The sequence below is a fragment of the Gekko japonicus genome, unplaced genomic scaffold, assembly GCF_001447785.1.
Source record: "Gekko japonicus isolate JY-2015 unplaced genomic scaffold, Gekko_japonicus_V1.1 scaffold9, whole genome shotgun sequence".
Taxonomy (NCBI): Eukaryota; Metazoa; Chordata; class Lepidosauria; order Squamata; family Gekkonidae; genus Gekko; species Gekko japonicus.
Genome location: NW_015168044.1, coordinates 3,347,937 through 3,368,922, shown reverse-complemented (window position 1 = coordinate 3,368,922; position 20,986 = coordinate 3,347,937). Strand labels below are relative to the sequence as shown.

The 20,986-nt window shown below is 45.4% G+C and overlaps 1 protein-coding gene across 1 annotated transcript in view; it reads right to left on the bottom strand.

The window, feature by feature from the left end:
- Nucleotides 1-7,512: 7,512 nt before the first annotated feature.
- Nucleotides 7,513-20,986, bottom strand: part of LOC107112984 (chromosome unknown open reading frame, human C8orf58) — a 38,101-nt gene continuing 24,627 nt past the window's right edge. The window contains exons 3-7 of the mRNA XM_015414186.1: nucleotides 16,882-17,046; nucleotides 15,397-15,580; nucleotides 13,990-14,102; nucleotides 9,732-9,850; nucleotides 7,513-8,889 (exon numbers count right to left, since the gene is read on the bottom strand). Coding sequence (XP_015269672.1) covers nucleotides 8,787-8,889; nucleotides 9,732-9,850; nucleotides 13,990-14,102; nucleotides 15,397-15,580; nucleotides 16,882-17,046 — 684 coding nt within the window. The 3' untranslated portion in view covers nucleotides 7,513-8,786. The remainder of the gene's footprint in view (nucleotides 8,890-9,731; nucleotides 9,851-13,989; nucleotides 14,103-15,396; nucleotides 15,581-16,881; nucleotides 17,047-20,986) is intronic.

Here is a 20,986-nt window from a genome sequence, read left to right as displayed (position 1 = left end):
TTGAAGTTCAACTGTTCCAGCAGAGGGCGCATACACTCCGCTACAGTCTTTGCCAGCTCGTCCATCACTTCCGGTTTAGGACTCTCCAGTCCTTTTACTGTTGGAATCAGCTTGTCTTTGTCCCTCTTGCCCACCATCTTTGCCGTTTGTTTACTCTCCGCAAAAGTTTTTTAAAAGTCTCTGAAATGCGCTCGACCGCTTCACTACCTTGGTGAGTATATCTAAACAGTTTTTGCCGCGTCTCTGCTCGCTCCCCCCCCTTTTGTTTAAAAGTTCATGCGCATGGGAGGCGTCCCCCCCTGCTCGCTTTTTTCGTTCCGCAAAGTGGGGTGGGGAGCGTCTTTTCTTTTAAAATTCATTTCTCGGTTGACTCACGTTCATAGTTGGTCATCAGACCACTCTCTCAGCACGAAGAACCACTGGAGTGGAGGGGAGCCTCAATTCTCTGGCATTCCGCCATCGAAGAGGCTACCCCTCTAAAGCTCCTTGGCCAGGGCCCCTTCCCCGCCCCCCTGGAGGGATTCACGAGCCTGCTTGCCCCCGTCTTCAGCCAGAGTGTGGATACCCCCTCGGGAGGTCTGGGAGGAGAGTCCGCAGTCATGCAGCCATCTACCGGAAGTCGTTGCACTGTGATTTCTGTGGTGCAGGATGTGGTCATGGACATGATATGGGATTTAATGGTATGTTTGGGGTGTCCCAACACAAAAAACCCAAACATCCATGAGGATCCGTGCTTCAGAATCATGTTTTTGCAGAATGGATTCACCACAAAGCCGTGGATCAGTGATTTTTTTGGTGCAAGCTGTGGCTATGGACATGTTATGTGATTTGATGGTGTGTTTCAGGTTACTCAATTGAAAAACCCTGAGGAGCCACGAGGATCCATGCTTTGGAACCATGTTTTTGCTGTTTTGTGGTGCCACAAATTCCTTGGGGCATGATTTTTTGAGTGCTACCTATAGTCTAAGACATGGTCTACAGTATGATGTTGGTTTTATTTCCTTTCAACGTAAAAATCATATGAATTCGTGAGGGTTCGTGCTTTGGAATCATGTTTTCGCGCTGTTGTGGTGCCATGAATCTGTGGATGCGTGATTTTTGTGGTGCCCCTTGTAGACTAACACATGACCTACAATATGATGGTGGTTTTATTTCGTTTCAATGTAAAAATCATATGAAATTCATGAGGATCCATTTAGATCCGACTTTTACCCAAACCCCCTTTTATTTATTTATTGGCCATCAAGTTGCAGCCGATTTATGGGGACCCCAAAGACGATTCAGAAGCAGCAACCCTGGACTTCCTTGGTGGTCTCTCATCCAAATACTAAGCAGGGCTGACCCTTGCTTAGGTTCTGAGATCTGATGAGATCCCACTCACCTGAACTATCAAAGAACACCAAGAAAGACTACCCGTTTTAACTGATGGATTGAACCTGGGACCTTCAGCATGTAAAACAGGTGTTTTACCACTGAGCCATGGCCCCACCCTGAAATAAATATCATTTAGAATCTCCTTAGGTCTTTAGTGGGAAGAGTGTCACATGTCCACATGTAGGTGGTTGGATGGAGTTGGGGTTGCCCTAAGTCATCTATACCAGCCCTTGCCCCCCATGGGATAGAGCATCTTGCTTGCATGCAGAAGCAATCCTCAAGAACTCCACCTTGAGCCAAAAGGAAAGGTGGGGTATATTTTAGCAAATAAATACATCTCCTGGTAAAAGGATTTCAGGCAGTACTGCAGGGAAAGATCTCCGTGACCCTGGAGAGCACTAGTCCTTCAGCATAAACAGTGATGAGCTGGATAACTTCTAAACAGGATTGGTCCTAAATCAATGGATTTAGAACGGTGTACGTCTGTTTAGGATAGCCCTGCAATTGTCTGTCATAGTATTAGGTTGTTTCCTAAGTACGTTTACCAACCTCCGGTAGGGCCTGGAACTCTCCCATATACAGAGGTCAGTTCCTTTGGAGAAAATGGTGGCTTTGGAGGGTGGAGTCTGATACCATGTCCGGTATCATGCCCCTGATAAGCTCCCTCCTTTCCCAGACTCCACTCCCCAAATCTTCAGGTTGGCACCTCTATTCCTAAATGCACACACTAGGGTTCCCATAAACCACTCTCAGCCCTAGTCCTATATTCAATCTGTAACATGGAGATAATTCTAGAGACTACCTGCGTAAATTTCTTGCAGCCTCAGCAGGTCACCCCACACTGCACCCTGGTGATACCAACAAGGTTCTCATAGTATCATCCGCCCTGAGTCTCAGCAAGAAAAGTAGGCTATAAAGTAAATGCCATCAAGAAGCCACTTCCACCAGCAGCACCCTGCAAGGCAAGAGAACACTGATGTAAACCACTTACCTAATGCACTATGGATCAAGATGGGTAGCCATGTTAGTCTGTCTGTAGCAGTAGAAAAGAGCAGGAGTCCAGTAGCACCTTAAAGACTAACAAAATATGTGGCAGGGGATGAGCTTTCGTGAGTCACTGCTGACTTCTTCAGATACAACTAGAATGGGAATCTATCCGTCCTATTTATTGGAAAATGGAGTGATTTCAGATAGCAGGTGAAATTGACAACAGCAGGCATGGTTGGATTTAGGTGAGATATGCAGAGAGGTAATAGAGCTGCGGTGGCTCAAGTGGTTAAGACGCTGAACTACAGGCTGTGGAAGGTCAGTAGTTTAGCGGTTCAAGACCCGGGTGCCGCAAGACAGGGTGAGCTCCTGTCTCTAGTTCCAGCTCCTGCCAATCAAGCAGTTCGAAAGCAATAAATTGCAAGTAGATAAATAGGGACCACTTCGGTGGGAAGGTAACAGCGTTCCGTGCGCCTTGGTGTTTAGTCATGCCGGCCACATGACCACGGAAACGTCTCCGGACAGCACTGGCTCTTCGGCTTTGAAACGGAAATGAGCACCGCAACCCTAGAGTCAGATTCGACTGGCTTTCGAGCAAGGGAACCTTTACCTTTAATAGGCATGGAGAAATCAGCATTGGTAATGAGACAGGAAACCTAGGTCCTCGATTCAGTCCAGGTGGATGCCTTGTCTTGAGCTTCATCATCAGTTGCAATTCAGCAGTCTTTCTTTCGAATCACTCTTTGAAATTCCCTTGTAAGGGAACTGGTTCTTTTAGGTAAGCAGCTGAATGTCCTGAAAGGTTAAAATGTTCTCCCACTGGTTTTTTAATACTGTGGTTCCTAATGTCAGCCTTACGTCAATTAATTCTTTGTTGAAGGGACTGTCCTGTTTGTCCAGTGCAGAGGGTGGAAGGGCATTGTTGACGTGTGATGGCATAAATCACATCAGAGGATGAGCAGGAATATTAACCTGAGATGGTATGGCTGATGTTGCTGAGTCCACTGATGGTGTTGCTAGGATCTATATGAGATCTATGAGAGTAGAACAATCAGTGGTCCCAGCGATGGGGAGTTGACTTGGAACACCCGTTTCACTCCTAGTTTCCTCAAGGTCGTGACTCCAGTATACAACTATTCAGATGTAAATACAAAATTCCAAGAAGTTCTCTCATCTGTCGGCATTCACCTTCAAGTTTTGTTGTTAACATTACAAACACTGAATGGTTGATGGAATATGAATTTTTGAAAATGATACCCAAATTGTCTGAAGGATATTACTCACTGAAATTGTGAGGAAGTTATTTTCCTTTGAGACTTTTCCAGTATGTATCAGCATACCTTTGGATTGGGACAGTAATGATTATGTGACTTTATAAAAGCTTATTTTGTGCATGAATTGTTCAGATTTGAAATTTGAGCATAATTGAAACAACATCAGTAATTGGTCACAACTGCTTTTGCTTCTTTGATGTTATACTTTTTTTTCGTGACTTTCTCTTGTGTTACATATAAGGATCTATATGAGAGCAGAAGACTGAACATTATGCCAAGTTGCCAACTTTTATATTCCACTTTTCTCCCCGATGTGAACCCAAAGAGGCTTACATCATCATTCTGCCTTCTCCCATTTTATTCTCACAACCACCAACCAGCAGGGCAGGTTAGGTTAGGCTGAAAGAACCTGACAAGGTCACCCAATAATTCATCTCTGGGACAAACTAGGCACACTGAACACATGGTTTTTGTTCAGTGTAAAGCATGTGTGTTTTACCAACAACAGAGCAAGTGAGGAAAGCTAAATTCTTGTGATTATTAGCAACTTCCACCCAGTCATTGTGCAAGTGAAGAGGTTGTATCTCATTCACCAATAGCATGCCAAAATAAATACATTATTGATTAGTAAATGAATGAGCCCCCCCCCCCAATTCCACCCTCAGAAGTGCTGCTTGCCCCATTTCTGCACAATTAGCTGCTCCAGCATTGCCACATTCCAGTCAACCTGCACTCAGAGTATGTAATCCTACCCTGGACATTCATCCACTCTAGGAACAGATGCAGCAAAGTCATCTCGGAAGCAGCAAATCAAGAACAGTGACTCACATGGAACCACAGATGGAGACTTTCTCTAAGAGCAGGTAGCTGTAGTTCTGACACACTCCGGGTATGGGGCGGGAGGTGATCTTTATAGGTTGAAAGGGTGATATTTAAGCTCACAAAAGTGTGTTTTAGGCAACATCTTCAGGAAATGCTGTTGTAGAGACCCGAAACATCTGCCTGTGAAAAGTTGGACTCTAACTCTAAAACTTGAAGCCTGCTTTGCGCGGTCGGCGGGGTATAAATCTGACAATAAATAACTCAGCACACTGGGTGACCTCAGCAAAGCAAGTATGACGCTTTCTTACCCGCCACTGCTCCTATGCTAGGTATGCCGCTGTTCTTCAAGGACCTCCTGGTGCCAGTTGCTGAATACCGACTGAAAATATGGCTCTATGGTGACCAACCAGTATAGCCTGGAATGCCTAGAGTGTGGCCCTAGGAAGATGGATCACTGGAACACCAGCAGATGGCCCTATGTAGTCTTCCCTAAATACACTGCTTGATGTATACATTCCTCTCCCTTCTGATAGCTGCCACTGTGCAGCCAACTACACATGGGGATAATTTTCATCTCCCTTCAGTATTTTATAAGCTATCCTGCGGCATTTCATGACAGAAGGCAAGATGGAAAGCTGTTAGTTAAAAAAAAAATCAATCTTGCCTACAAAAGATGCAGTTGCTAAATGTCTGCATTTAAAGGCACAGAAGCAGGATACCTTATGTGTTAAATCTCTAGTTAATACTTTAAATTACATCAGTTGTTTTCTCCTTATGCATGTACCACCTAGGCCTCACATAGGAGGCTGCAGCATTGATTGTCATGGCCAAGACATCCCTTCATTTTCGTTTTTGTAAGAATAAGATCAAACCAGTAGAAACGCCGAATGGGAAGTATTCAGTAAAAAAGTTATTGGCTCACACAAAAATCCAGAGCAGGAAACAGAATCCACGCAAAACCTTTTAACAGGCCAACCTGCCACCAAACACTTCTGTTTGTTCTCAGCCTGCGGGGAGCTGTGCTTCTCCCATCAGTTTAACTGACATTTGGACCTTACTGGGTTGTATTGTTTCTAATGAGATGACCCTCCATTGACCCTCTTCCTCCCAAAATGCAAGTGCTGTACGCGAACAGCAACAGCACTAGAGATGTGAAGGCCCGGAAAAAAACAGTTTTTTTCCGTTTTTTTTCCTGAAGCCTTTTTTTTTTTTTCCAAAAAATTGGAAACATTGAAAAAAGGAAAGAAAAGGGGAAAAAATTTATTATGGAACGTTTTATTTTAACGTGATGAATAAAATATTTTAAGACAAGGTGTTCAAATATTTTCCAAATCATTTCCTATATATATATATGGTATCAGATTGATCTAATTTCTGTGCACTGAGGACAAGCAAGTCCTAGGTTACAAACTGCACTCTCCAATGCAAGAACAAGATGCATTTCTTCCTTTAGGAGGTGCTATTGGAGAAAAAGGTTTCAGTTTTGTTTTTGCATGTGGGCGGGTATTCTGTTTGTAATAACTGTTTGGATACACTATATTTTTAATATGCTAGTTGTGATAATTTCATGCCAAGTAAAAATGTCCATAGTCATATTTTATGTTCCTAAAGTAACAGAATGACTTTCAATCTAGAAAAGACAAAAGAAGTGCTAATGTAGCATTTTTTTCAATTTTTCCGGAAATTTTACATCTCTAAACAGCACTTAAACTGTTGGGGCTGCCAGCCATCTAACACCAAAGGCTGGCAAGGCACGATCTTATAGAACAGTAGCCGGGCCTTCTGACACACTTCCGGTGATGTCAGGGGGTGTGGCCTTCTGTCACTTCCGGTGATGTCAGGGGGCGTGGCATATGCAAATAAGTTATGCTAATGAGTTATGCTAATGAGCTCCGGCAGCTCTTTTTCTACAACAAGACCCCTGATTAAAACATAATCCTGGCAAGAAAAGAAATAATTTAAAAAGAACTCTCCCATGGGGCTGCTACCATTGCAAAGTGGCTATGTGGTGCTATTCAGGTAATCAGCCAGTAGGAACAAAACTTTGTATGTGAGAAAAATCCCACAAGCTTTTGCTTCAACGTCGATCATGTTCCAATCCAGTCTTATTGTGACTGGCCGTGAAAACCTAAGCAGAGTTGTACCATTCTCAAAGCCTTTACTTCAATGGATTCTGAAGGTTGTAACTCTGTTTAGGATTTCACTGTTAATGGAGAACTTGACAAAACAAACACCAGATGTCCACAGTAAGCCTCTTGTTTGTGGCGGATGGGAGACATGCTTTGATCTGGCAAGCAACATCTGAAGCTGCCCCCCCCCCAGAGGTAACTCCAGCAGTCCAGCATTGTTTATTGTACATCAAAAAGGAAGGAGGTAGCAGGAAGAGGATGATCAAACATCATCAAATGTAAGTAGCCTTGCCTGAGCTCCATCCCAGAATGTGTTTACACAGGAGTCTGTTGCCAAGCCCAGATAAAGTGCAGATCACAAGCATTGGCACAGAACCACTGCCTTTGTGGAGAATTTCAGCATTCCTCTTTGGGAGATCTTCAAATTCATTCTAGTGGGGATTCACCCACTGCATCTGAAGAAGCAGGCTTTAGTTCACAAATGCCTGCGCCAACATAAAATGGTTAGTTTTTAAGGTGCCACAAGATCCCAGTTAATTTTAGCTGCAACAGTCCCTCTTAACACAACCCCAGAGGGATAGCTATGCCATGAAGTTAACCATGCACCAGGCAGTGACTCATCATGCACTCAGTCTCTGGTGGAATATTTCTGAACCAGGGGAATGCTCCCCACAACTTGCATCAATACTACCAATATGGCTGGCAGAAGGGCTAGGGTAAGCAACTCCAATGAGCTAATTTTGTTATGTACAGGGTAAGTTTTCAGAAATGTAACCTCTTCCTGCAAGCCTCCAGTCTAGGAAAAGCTTTATCATTTCAAGCCAGCTTCTTGCCACCATTATTTGCAAACCAGGATGTTAAAAAAAAAAGAAGTCTCTAAATTTTATTTTCATTTTAGATACTTTGAAAATACAGCAACTGCCTGGTATATACACAATACATGTGATCATTAGGTCATAAATATACAGAACTCACATGGTTACATACACAAAGAAAAGATCAGGACTGTCAATCGCCTGTTTAACAAGAAAAAGAAATATGATGGGCACAACCAATAAGTTATTTCACATTCTGCAACATAGGGATTTCCTGGTGGAGAGGAAGAAAGAGGGGGAGTTATCTCATTTCCCCTCTGAGCTGCTTGCCTGTGTACAGCTCACATAAAAGCCTTATATGTTCACAGCCCTACAAGTCAATAAGAAAGCAGCATCAAATCTCAGTGTAACATGATAATGGGAAAGGTACAAAACCCATACAGTACAGAAAATGCCAAGTGAATGGTGTGGGGGGGGGGTATGGACCAGACCTAATACTAGGTTGAGGACCAGCCTCAGAGTAGCCTGTCCCAAAGCACAGAGGGGAAAAGAGTGGAATTGGTTTGTTCTAATACTAAGGGCCAAACTACGCAAGACATTTCACAAGCTGCGTCGATTCCTCTCTTGGAACTGCACGTGCAGATGCAAGGGGGGGGGGGGATAACTCCCCTCTGCCATCATTGTGACTCCGGAAAATAGCAGGGGGGAAGGCAGGAGCCCTTCTTCCCTCTCCCACTGTGTCTCCAAGCCAAATTGGGCCCTGCAATTTTATATGGATGTTCCCCACAGCTGCTGTCTAGCTGAAGAGTCAGGTCTGGGAAATCTGGACCCAACTCGGTAAAACTTTCTCATGTAGTCTGGCCCAAAGACTCAGTGCTGACGTAGTGCTGGCTCCCTCGCTAACTGGTATACGAGTTGGGAGCAAATTTCATATTCATGTTGTTTGCATTGTTATATATCGAAAGTAGATTCCTGCATTCCCAGGCTTTGCAAACCCATTTAACCCATGGTTTTTGTTGACCAGGATTTTCATAGGTACAATGACTGATGGAAAGGAAGAGTGGAAATTGTTCTTGATAGAGGAAGGAGGAACACAGAGAGCCCACTTCTGATATAGTTTGTAGGGAACCAGTGTTTCTCCTGCACTAGGCCAAAGAGAATCTTCTTGTACCATGGGACATGTGAACTCTTTTTGGCTCCTGCCAAGGAAAGACTGCCGAGTCCAAGCCTATCCATCTATAATCTCAGAAGGTAGGGCTCTCATTTCTGAATTCTTATTAGCAAGACACTCTCCACATTTCTGTCTTGCTGCAGGGGATTTACGTTCAACAGGAGGAGGAAAGGTTCCTCAGCTGGGGCTCATAACGTTGCGTATCTGCTTGGTCTCACCGCATGGGAAGGTGTTTTGATTGGCGTTTCTTTGCCCCGAGAGTAGGCAGAAAACGCCTCCTGGGCTGAAGTTCCTGTTTGTCCGATACATCATCCGCTCTGTAAGGGAAGTTAGAAAGGGGAATCAGATTGGAGACTTCTCATGGAAGGAAGCCCCAATGGGGCCTTTGGGAAAAAAACCATTTCAACATCCGTTTCATTTTTATCACATACTTCCTCTGAGAAGCTTGGGATGGCATACATGGTGCTCCCTTTCCCATTTTATTCTCAAACTCCAGGCATTATAGTGCATGGACACTCTCTGATGGATTCACATCCATGCTGCCATACAGTTATTAGCAGAGTTTCTTCCCCTTCATCTGGGGAAGCAGTAAAACCAAGTTCCTTCCAAATCATTATAAAAGAGTTATAGCCTGGACAAGATCACAGCAAGGTTCGGGCCTCAGTGGAGGAACACAGGTTTGGTTGCAATCCAGACCATAGATCCATCAATCTGTTCCTTTCCCAGATTTTTGGCTCACCCCCTCCTACTGCAGTAAGCAGGACTGTGTGTGTCACACAGCAAAAGGGAAACAGCAAGAGAACCAGAGCTGCCTTGTTACTTGCTTCAACAGCTGCTTTTAAAAAGGTAATATAAAGGTGAAACCCTTACAACCATGGAGCAGCAAAAAAGAATTCTCAGGGGGGAAAGGGGGGGTGGAATTAGAGTTTGTCCCATAATCTTCCATCAGTATCAATCACTATGGTGGGAGGGGGGAGAGAGACATACATATTACAGCAATTGGGAAAACTTTAAAGTTTGCGTTCTGCCTCTTGAGCCAACCACAGTCTACCAACAAAAACAGGCTGCAAGGAACCAGGAAAGACTCTATCTTCTCCCTGTCAGCTTCACAGCACAGTTCTGGCAAGACCCCCAAGGCCACCTCCCAGAAGAGCCTTACCTAGACCGTCTGCTGCTGGGGGCAGCCTCGCCGAATGGGATCTGCTCATTGGCCCGCACAGACTTTCTTTTAATTCTGTTTATCAGCACTTTGACTTTGCCCCAGTGTGAGTGTTCATTCTGAAAGAGAGACAAGAGCGATGAAGAGAAAGGAAGGCAACAGGTAGGCAAACAATGGCAGAGCGCCATGGCTGGCAATTTCAGCACTTGCAAAGGACATCTGCCAGTGGAAGAGCACATACTTTGCATGCAGATGATCCTGTGTTCAATCCCAGGTAACAGAAACTGGGAAAGATCTTTCTCTGCCTAAGACTCTGGAGAACATCTGCCTGCCAGAACACACAATATTCATTCCTTTTGCTCAAGGCCAGTAATACTCACTCAGTGGCTCAAAAACCACATGCAGCTCTCTGACATGCCACTTGTGGCTCTTCTGAGCACTATTCCCCAAGGAATGTGGGAAAGGCCAGTAGGGCTTGTGGTGAGCAAGTGGGTTTTGCACCATAAAACAGCTGCCACCAGAAGGACTGAGGGGCTGTGGCTTAGAGGAAGAGCCTTTGCTTTGCATGCAAAAAGGTCCCAGGTTCAATCTCCGGCATCTCCTATTAATACAGACTAGGCAGTAGGTGATGAAAAAGACCTCTGCTTGAGACCCTGGAGATCTGCTGCCAGTCTGCGTAGACAATCTGATCTTGATGGACCAAGGGTCGGATTCAGTATAAAGCAGCTTCAAGGACTGGCGTTGGCTGTGGGCCAGGGATGAATGTAAAGGGCCCATCCTCTCTTACAACCCCCTGCCCTTCTTCTCAGACTCTCTTTGTCCTCATCCCAGCACCCGGGTGGCTGGCAGGGTAAAACCACCATCATGAGGAAAAGAGCCACAACAGGGATGCTGAAGATTTCACTCCCTTTCTCCACAGCCAGCTTGCTCTCATCCAGGCACCTCGGCAATCCCACTCTCTCATCTGAGCTAGTGCTGAGGAGAAAGAGAGAAGGCAGAGAGGGAAGCCTTACTCAGATACACATTGGCTGGCGAAGGGTCAGCAGCAACACAGAGAGATAGCCCTACATGCTCAGAGGTACTTGAGTAATTTAAAAGGTTTTAGTCATATATTTTATTTGAATTGTTTTATGTGCATGTTTGGGGACAGTGCGTGTGGCATACAGCAGTTACGTGGCACTTTCGGTTGGTGGTAAATATCAATGTGGTTGTCTCTGAACAGCAGAGTGAGTACCACAGGTCTAAGCATTTCTACTAACAGTTGGATCCATAGAGCTGTAAAAATAAGAGACTAGAACACTGCAAAGGGGAAACTTCTGGCACCCCATCAGCTGTAATATTCTGTAGATGCAGGCAGAGACAGTGACTGCTCTGGGACCAGGTTCCCTTAGATTAGCTCAAAGAAAGGAGGAACAAACAGACAAGCCCCAAGCTATCAGGTAAGACTTTGCAGAAGGGAATCCCCCCCTCTCATGCCATGGAAGATACACATAACCGTCTCCTCTCCAGATGCTTTCTGTATGACAAACACACAGCCCCAAGGAAGATTTTCTCTCTCTTCAGAATCTAACCATTTGGGCTTTTTTTTTTTAACATCAGTCCTGAAATAAAAACTTACATTGCTTGTCTCTTTTCTACCCCTTCAGTGGAGGTTTCTGTACTATTTATTGCCAAAACAATAGCAAGCAGCAGACACAGCTTCTCCAGCTACAATGCTACAGGCACGGGAGTCTTCCACCCAGGTTGTCTGCTCCAAGTTTGGTGATTCTGGGAAACATTGTGGTGCGATTTGTGCAGCTCCAGGGGTTTCCTCAGGTTTTCTCCAATCTTTCGCAAAGCCTACTTTGCCGTGAAGTTTAGGGAAACATTGCGTTGAAGCCTCAATTAATTTTTTTTAAAGTATGCCTTTCGCTCCTTCCCCTGCAGATATGTAAGGGGAAAGGCGTATCTCTGCAAGAGAAGGCACTAGAGACATGGTTTAAAAAAACTGATGTTGTGAATTCAAAGAACTTGCTACACCTTTTACTGCTGATTATTTTTTTTAATTGCAAAAGTCCTGATGGCCCGGGGGTGGGGGTGACTGCTCCTGAGGGACTGGGGCAGGGAAACCAGCCATGTGGAAGCCCCATTGCTGTTGACTTTATCTGTAGCCGCAACAGCAATGAGGGAACCACAAAATCCCATTCCTGTGTGGAGGACATCATGGACACTCTCCTTGCATAGCATTTCCAGGGAGAAGTTCAACAGGCCTCCCACATTATGGGAGATGCTTATCAAGATCTTATGCCATGAAACTAAGACCTATCGGGCTCCACCCCCACCCCCCATCCTTTGCTTCCTGCTTGCTTAAAGAACAGGTGGCATTAAAAAAAAGACTGGATGACAAGAGCAGGCAGACACAATCAAGATCTTATGCCATGAAACTAAGACCCAGGGGGCTCCACCACCCCCTCTATCTTTTGCTTACTGCTTGTTTAAAGAACAGGTGGCATTAAAAAAAAAAGACTGGATGACAAAAGCAGGCAGACACGTGGTCTTGTGTCTGAACCTCAAAGCCAATTTGCAATATTAGAAAGGCGGGCTTTTTAAAGTTATGTGCTCAGAATAACATTATCAAGGCCACAGGGAAAGCTGTGATAGGGAGCATGCAAAATGGGATTTAGGACTTGAATTAAACACTGTTTAAATCACTGGTATACACGGTCATGATGAGTTATTCTGCCTTTTCAACGGCTTCTTTAAAATTTATGTCCTACTTTTCTTCCTAACTGGTAACCAAAGCAGCTTATCATCTCTCTCTCCCCTCCGCCACTTTATGCCCACAACAAAACCCAGTGAGGTAGGTAAGGCTGAGGGGTTGTGATAGGTGTCACCCAGCAAACTTCCATGGCAGAGCAGGGATTTGAACCCAGCTGTGCCGGGTTCTACTCCAACACTCTAACCACTAGGCAACACGGGCTCTGATGGAAAAGTCACAAAGTATGAGGAAGGCTCCTTAGGCTAGTGGAATTCCATTCATTCTAAGGTTGGATCCACACCAGAGAGTGGCAGCTTTTCCAAGTTACCATGGGATATAAAGGATGTGGAATGTTGTTCTCACTTTCTCCATCTCAAAATGAATACTGGAGAAGATAAAACATGGGAAATCAATGATCACAGGAGAAGAGCGCCTTCTTACAACGTTGGAGAGCTTGGGCCTTTTTGAAAGTTTAAAAAACCCTGGGTGGGGAAGAATATGATAGAGGCTTATAAAATTATGCATGGTGTAAAGAATACAGAGAGAATTCTTTCCAAAATACGAAACCTCAAGGGCACCCCATGAAGGTCATGAGCAGCATATTTGGGAGAGACAATTTTTCAAAGAAAGTCACTTCAAAAATGCATAGTTAACTTGCGCACAAGTTATAGAAGAGATTGGATTTATACCCCGTCCTTGACTCGGAGTCTTAGAGAGGCTTACAAACTCCTTTCCTTTCAGCTCCCTACAACAGACACCCTGTGAGGTAGGTGGGGCTGAGAGAGCTCTTTCAAGAACTGCTCTTTCAAGAACAGCTCTGACAGAACTATGGTTTGCCCAAGGTTATCCAGGAGCTGCAAGTGGAGAAGTGGGGAATCAAACCCAGTTCTCCCAGATTAGAGTCCATGTATTTAACCACTACACCAAACTGGTGACTGGCCATTAGCCTTATTGGCGTTAAAAGGTTAAACTCACAGAGGATAAGTGCACCAGAGGCTCTTGGCCAGGACAAATTCAGAGGCACCAGTTGCTGGGAAACAACAACAGAGGCGGCTTGGGCTAACCCAGGGCACCCAAAGAAGGCAAGACACAGAGGCCAGTATGTAGGGTTGCCAGCTCCAGGTTGGGAAATACCTGGAGATTTTGGGGGTGGAGTTTGGGAAGGGGAGAGACTTCTGCAGAGTGTAAGGCCATACAGTCCACCTTCCAAGGTAGCCATTTTCTCCAAGTGAACTGATCTCTGCCACCTGGAGATCAACTGTAATCCCAGGAAATCTCCAGCCCCCACCTAAAAGTTGGCAGCCCTACCAATGTGGGAAATAGGATTCAGAACTAGATGGACCGTTATCGGTCAGATCCAGTTTGGGTCTTATAGTCTTACAGCGCAATCATGTTCTCGATAAGGCATTAACCATGTGTGTTCAAGCTCAATTCAAACCCACCCCATGGAAAAAGAAAAAAAAATGCTCCTGAGTTGTAAACACAGGCAGGACATCTAGAAATAACGGTTGAATAGTTCACCTTGAGCTTCATGCCTGGCGGCAAAGTACAGGAGCCTCCGTCTTGTTGATCCAACAAGCTGGGCGAGCTGGAGAAGTATGCTGCAGTCTTCCCAGACCTGTCAGGTCTGCTCTCTGTGGTGGGAGAGAAGAGGTAATTCGACACAATTGGGCAAACGAAGTAAACATTGGGTGTGTAGAAGCCTAGAGCTGCGGTCTGCTGCTGCTCCGGTCTCTTCATGAAAAAGGGGGTTACTCTTTACCCTCCCCTCCAGCCTAAGTGACAGGGTCAAGAGGAGCCTCCAGTTCTGCACCTCTCTTTTTTCCTTCCTGACTCTCTTAAGTCTCCCTCCCTGCTTTATGCCTCTTGGGCCTTTTCAAAAACGCATGCTGGTAGCCAGAAGGCTCAGAAAGGCACAAAGGCCTTACGGACAGGGCCACAACCCACCTGGGTTCTTGTGACCCTTGCTGTGGAGTGTGGCCAGCTAGATGATCACAAGCTACTGGTAGCTTCCTATCTTCCCGAGAATAGCTGCAGCCTTCACACATGCCAAATCACGCACTTTCAATGCACTTTAGGGATAGTCTGCAGGTGGATTTTGCCATTTCACACAGTAAAATCCAGTTGCAACGTGTTGTTGAAAGTGGATTGAAAGTGCATGATTTGGCATGTGTGAAAGCAGAAGCCTCGAGGCAAAGGTCACAAATGATACCACTCCCAAGAGGCCCAGGAAACCTGAATGATCAACAGCAGACAGCAAAGGGAGAGGGGCGACTGATTCTAGAGCACAGAGCAGATCTCTTCGTCTGCTACCGCTGAAGCATTTTTTGCTTTGCCCAATCCCTGGGAAAACAGTCTCATCAGTCATGTAAGCCAGCAGCTTCACTGTAACCCCATAACTAAGGGGAAACGCAGCCAGTGTGCTTCAGTGTTTATAGAGCCCAAGAAGGACTGAGGGGAGACACATTCAAATCCCCATTTCTGGCCCCAGGATCACCTGGTCAGTTTCATGGCTGTCACACTTGCCTAACCTACCTCAAAGGGCTGTTGCAAGGATAAAGTGAGATAGGAGAGATAAGCTGCCCTGAGCTTCTTGGAGGAAGGGCAGGGTAGAAACCAAATAAATAAAATCCAGTTTTTCATAGTATGTATGTATGTGTGTGTGTGTGTGTATATATATATATATGCAACTACTTATGCAACAAACTACTTACGCAACAAAATAAAACAGTTTTTCAAGGTCTACTGTAAGATGAACATGAAACTAAGAATAACTACACAAGGACAGCAATCTGGTTCCAGAAGCCTATAGGAGGAAGCACGGGTACATTCTAGAGTCCGTGGCCTGCTGTAGAAGCTGACTGGAAGGCTTATACCTGAGAGATGGAACACAGGACAGGGCCACTCAGCCTAAAGCCAGCTACTCACCTGAGTGATGGACGGGGCTCAGCACCACATGCGTGTCGGAGGCAGAGCGTGCCCGGAAATGATGGGGATAATAGGGATTTGGTGAATGGGGACTTTCCTCCATCTCAGTAGCTGCTTGACTCCCAAGTGGAGGTTCTGCCCTTGTCAGCCTCAGCTCTTCAGGAGTTTCTTCAGAAAGGCCATCCTATTAAAAAAAAAAAAAAAGGAACTGGAATTGGGGCTAGATCTACTCCAGGGACCTAGTAGAGCTGAGTAAACATTTAAACTTGCACAGAGAGTGGTAGGGATGCTGGAGAAACTAAGACATCACCAAAATTTCATCCTCCAAATTACCTTAGGGGTGCACAGCTTGGACCCTGTTCCCCAATTTGGGACAAGGAAGAAGAGTTGGATTTATGCCGCACCCTTCACTTAGGAGTCTCAGAGTGACTTACAATTGCCTTCCCTTCTTCTCCTCACAACAGACACCCTGTGAGGTAGGTGGGGCTGAGCGAGCTCTGAGACAACTGCTCTGAGAAAACTGTGGCTCACCCAAGGTCACCCAGCAGCTGCATCTGGAGGAATGGGGAATCAAACCCAGTTCTCCAGATTAGAGTCTGCTGCTCTCAACCGCTACACCAAACTGGCTGTCCTCCTCTGCCCACCTTCTCTCCTTCCATGTCATTATTCAGCACAGCACCCTGTATGATATTCTTATAGAGAGTTAGGTCTGAAGTGCCAGTTAACTGACTAGTTAAATTGTGCCAGCTGCTTACCTTTTATTTAATTATGGCCAAACATTCCAAGAAGCCAAGAATGCCCATGAGGCAGTATCCCACCTTAGACTGGAGAAAGTCCCTGCCTAAAAAGGGAGCCTTCCTACAAGCAGCTTCAAATCATGCTCAGTAGAATGGTAAGATACTGGTCACCGTAGGTGGCAGCTGGTCGTGACAGTGTTGTTAGTGAGAACAGGAGGGAGGGATGCTCGCCCCCTACATCTGCGGCTACAAACCTAGTGAGGTAGCAAAACTTTTCTACTGGCCACCTACTAAAAGTTCGGGCAGCTCTAAAACAGGAAAAATTGACCAGGAACATGCAGCTACCTCCCCCCCAAAAAAAGTTTTTTAATGGGTTGCTGTTACTTTGCTTTATTTCTAGTTGCCTGCTTCAATTGCACGCCAACTCTTGGTGTGCCAGGATCAAAGCCTAACTGTTCAGAACATTTCTAGAAATCTTACCACACATTTATTATCACTTTTAACAGTTTCATGGCTATTTTTAGAGAGTTTGTTTTTATTGTTTCACAAGAATTTGTTACTTTTGTGATTGGCATAAATCTCATGCCTCTTGACAGTTAAAGCATCTTTATCATTTTAACAAAGCTCATGCTTTAAAAAATATTTAGCCATTCTTTGACTGGACACGTGATCAAATGCTGTACTCTGAATCAAAGCTCAATTTCAATAGGATTTTGCTTCCCAGTCTCATCTCCATCTGCTCCCTTACATTCTCAGATTCCTGAGCTCGCAGTCGGCACTCCATGATCTGATGCTGATACTGGAGCCGCTGGTTGGCCCTCTGCAATTGGGCGATTTTCTCCATCATCTGGCAGATGTGCTCCAAGTACCTCAAGCCCTGTCCAGGCATGGTAAGTGAAGGCTCATCCTGTACCTAGGGAAAAGCAAGCATTGCATGGCATCAGAGACACGTTCACATACACTTGCAGCATCAGAGTGCACAAACAGAAGCAGCATGCAGAGAGTATCCCTGCAGTTATCTGGTGATTGACTTCCAGATTGTCAGCATGTCTACATCCACAGAGAGAAGATATCTACAGGAAGACAGCACTAAGCAGAATTCAGATCCAGCCATAGGGCAGTGATTGCTGAAGTGTGCAGAGGCCTCCTTCCTTGGGACAAGAGACAGGGACTACTCAAAAATACTTAAGATGCAATAGTTCGTCCGCAGCCCAGAGATTCCCCACTTTGCTCCTGGATCAGGGAATGAGGCAGTCCTGCCTAGCTTCTCCTTCCCTCTTTCTTTATCTGACATGTGGCACATCTCCGTGCTACAGCAAGCTGGGGAGGAAGGAAATGGTTGGGAAAATGAGCTGCAGTGACAGAGCTTCCCAATTAAGTAGTGAAAATAGTGTTGGGAGGTGGGAGAAAGAATTCTCTGGGCTACAATCTGACAAATCTACCTGCCCCCAGCAGGTAAAAGCTGCAGTGTGGAGCCATGCCAAAGACCACCAATATCTCTTGACTGGATTTTAACTCCACCTCTTTCTGCTATTGTGGCAACCCATAGCCATAAAAAAAGCTTGGTCTAAAAAGAAGTGAAAACTATACACAAAAATTGTTCTGGACTGTACCACGTAAGACTGTTGGTAGGGAAACTGCGGGAATGAAGTGTCCCCCTGAGGCAGAAATCCCTACACACAGGAAAAAAGCGATCAAGGACATGGGTTGTAGACTAGTTTTCTTCTTGACATTCTACTTGGAGACGGGGATTCTTTTAAAATGTGGAGGAGCATTCAGTTGTGCAACCCTACACCTAAGTGGTACAGGCCAGGAATGATTTTACCATATGATGAGCTGGGTGTCCAAGCCAAATGCACAACAGAAAGAAACCCTCTGTCAGCCATACAGACTGGGTGTGTGCAGCTCAGACACAATCCAATGCGTCTTTGACTCCACGTATCTCTACTTAACATCCTGAGAACTTCAGCTGGGGCGACTTAGCTTAGCACATGTAAGCAGGTGTGTCTAATACAACACATGTTGCAGATCACCAAAAACCTCTACTTTCTGTTAAAAAGACTAAAACATGTTTCTGGCCTCTTGATTACAATACTTTAAAAATAACTAGCTAGAAAGAAATCCCAAGTAGATAAATAGGTACCGCTTCAGTGGGAAGGTAACAGCGGTCTGTGCATCTTGGCGTTTAGTCATGACCACGGAAGCGTCTTCAGACAACGCTGGCTCTTTGGCTTGGAAACGGAGATGAGCACCACCCCCTACAGTCAGATTCAACTAACTTTCAAGCAAGGGAAACCTTTACCTTTACTTTTTACTTACAGAACAGAAAGCTTCAAAGTAAGTTTCCTTCACCTCCCCAGGCGCTTCCACTACTAATTACTTAATATCTTGCCTACCTTGCATGTGTCCCTGCCCTGATATTACTAGTACTCCAAGAGCTCATCTATTGAGACTCCTTGCATAGTGACAATACCGTTACTATGGACTGATTCCAACACATTTGTTTCGGAACCAGAATATCAATAGCCTGGGCTAAGAGTAGAGCACATTATCTCCTGAACTCCTTCTATATTCATAACACTGTTCCAGCATGTTGTGCTCATTCCTTGATGGCCCATGTATAAAATATGCATGGACTGTCCAGCCATTTCGTAGCCCAGGGCTTTGCAACACCAAGGCCACTTCACACTTCTACAGCCAGGAACAACCCCATTTTTGCACCAAAAGGTGCATCCCTTGCTCCTCTTCAGAAGCCTTACAGCACAGCCAACTCATCCAGAAGTACACGCATGGCCAGGACAGAAGTTACATGATGTTGATTGTATGCAGGTTTTCCAAGGCTTGGTACTATAAAAGGTCCCCATAACTAAGCAAGGGGAGTAAGAGAACTGGAAAAGTCTGAGCAGTAGCAACAGGAAGACACTCTACTGAGTAAGCAATGACTCAGGAGCAAAAGGGCCAATACAGGTGCTACACCAGTGATTGAAATTGGCATTTGCAATTGTGCTAATATTGCTGGCTGCAAAAACAGATTCTGCAACAGAGGTGGGTAAAGCTGTGATGATGTAGAAGGCATATCAAGAGAGGAATGGATACTGTAGCTATGGTACATGGAATGCATGGAGTAGGGGGTAGGTCATATGGCATGTCCTGGTAGTATTTGTGATGACGTGATCTGGACCTCAAGCTCACTGAAACGAAGATTCCCAACTTTCATCACCTCTGTATTGACATAGATCTCTATAATTATGCTGGATCCAGAGAAGAGAGAGCATCACAGTATATATATGTGCAATCAGTGACTGTGGGAATTGAAAGAACAGTTCTGGTTTCTACCAGTGGTCCCTCTAAGCTGAGTTAGTGTGAGCTAGATCAGTTTTTTCGCCTCCGGCTCACACATTTTTGTCTTAGCTCAGGAAGGATGGCTCCAGAGCAAACGAATTTATGCAGTAGCCAAATCGCTCGCTCACAACGTTAACACCAGTAGCTCACAAAGTAGAATTTTTGCTCACAAGACTCCACAGCTTAGAGGGAGCATTGGTTTCTACTATCAATACTGAAGAACTCTATAAACGTGGAGACCATCCACTCAGTTGGATGAATCATACTGGTGATTTATTCAACATTTAGGGGGACCGAAACATCCAAGGACCCTTCATCACAGGATGCTGTGCTACTTAGAGATGGGGTTCTCTAAGAGTACCACAAAACTGAGAGCCAGTTTGGTGTAGTGGTTAGGAGCGCAGACTCTAATCCTGGAGAATCAGGTTTGATACCCCACTCCTCCACATGCAGCTGCTGGTGTGCCCTTGGGTCAGTTACGAATTCTTTCAGAGCTGTTCTCTCAAGGGCAGTTCTCAAAAGAGCTCTCTCAGCCCCACCTACCTCACAGGGTGTCTGTTGGGGGGAGGGGAAGAAAAAGGAGATTGTAAGCCGCTCTGGGGAGCTGCAGTGGCTCAAGTGGTTAAGACGCTGAACTGCAGGCTGTGGAAGGTCAGTAGTTCAGCAGTTCCGAGACCCTAGTGCCGCATGACGGAGTGAGCTCCCGTCTCTAGTTCCAGCTCCTGCCAACCTAGCAGTTCGAAAGCAAAAAATTGCAAGTAGATAAATAGGTACCACTTCAGTGGGAAGGTAACAGCGTTCCGTGCGCCTTGGTGTTTAGTCATGCCGGCCACATGACCATGGAAACGTCTCCGGACAGCGCTAGCTCTTTGGCTTTGAAACGGAGATGAGCACCGCAACCCTGGATTCGACTGGCTTTCGAGCAAGGGAACCTTTACCTTTAAGCCGCTCTGAGACTCCTTTGGGTAGTGAAGGGCAGGGTATGGATCCAATCTCTTGCTTTCTTCTTTTCTGGAAAAGCTTCACGGGCTCATTCAGATTGCACCAGTAAAATGCCTGAAGTCTGGTCCAAAGCAGCTGGGGGCATCAGTTCTCAGCTAAGTGACAGAGTTGGAATGGTTGGGGCAGATACCTCCACAACATCAGGTGATGTTCCAGACTGAGTATGCTCCTTTTTTATGACTCCGCTCTTGTTGTCATTGATTCACACGTACCTTTGGCACTTGGTCGGTTTTGCATGTGGTTAGGATGGAGGCTGTTTATCCGCTGACTGCTTTTCAGCCCCAAGGCTGACTGGGAGATGTAGAAGCTATTTGCTCAGCCCGGCTTTGGCATCAGAGGACAATGGAGGTATTTTATCAGCACAATGCAGCTGAGCTGATGGGGGAATGGATGAGACATTTTTATGGGGTGAAGTGGCAGGACCCTGAGACTGGAGCTGTGGTTCCTCTAAGACTGTCCCACAACTGGCACAATTGGAGGAGCCACAATTATGGTTTTCTCCTAAACAA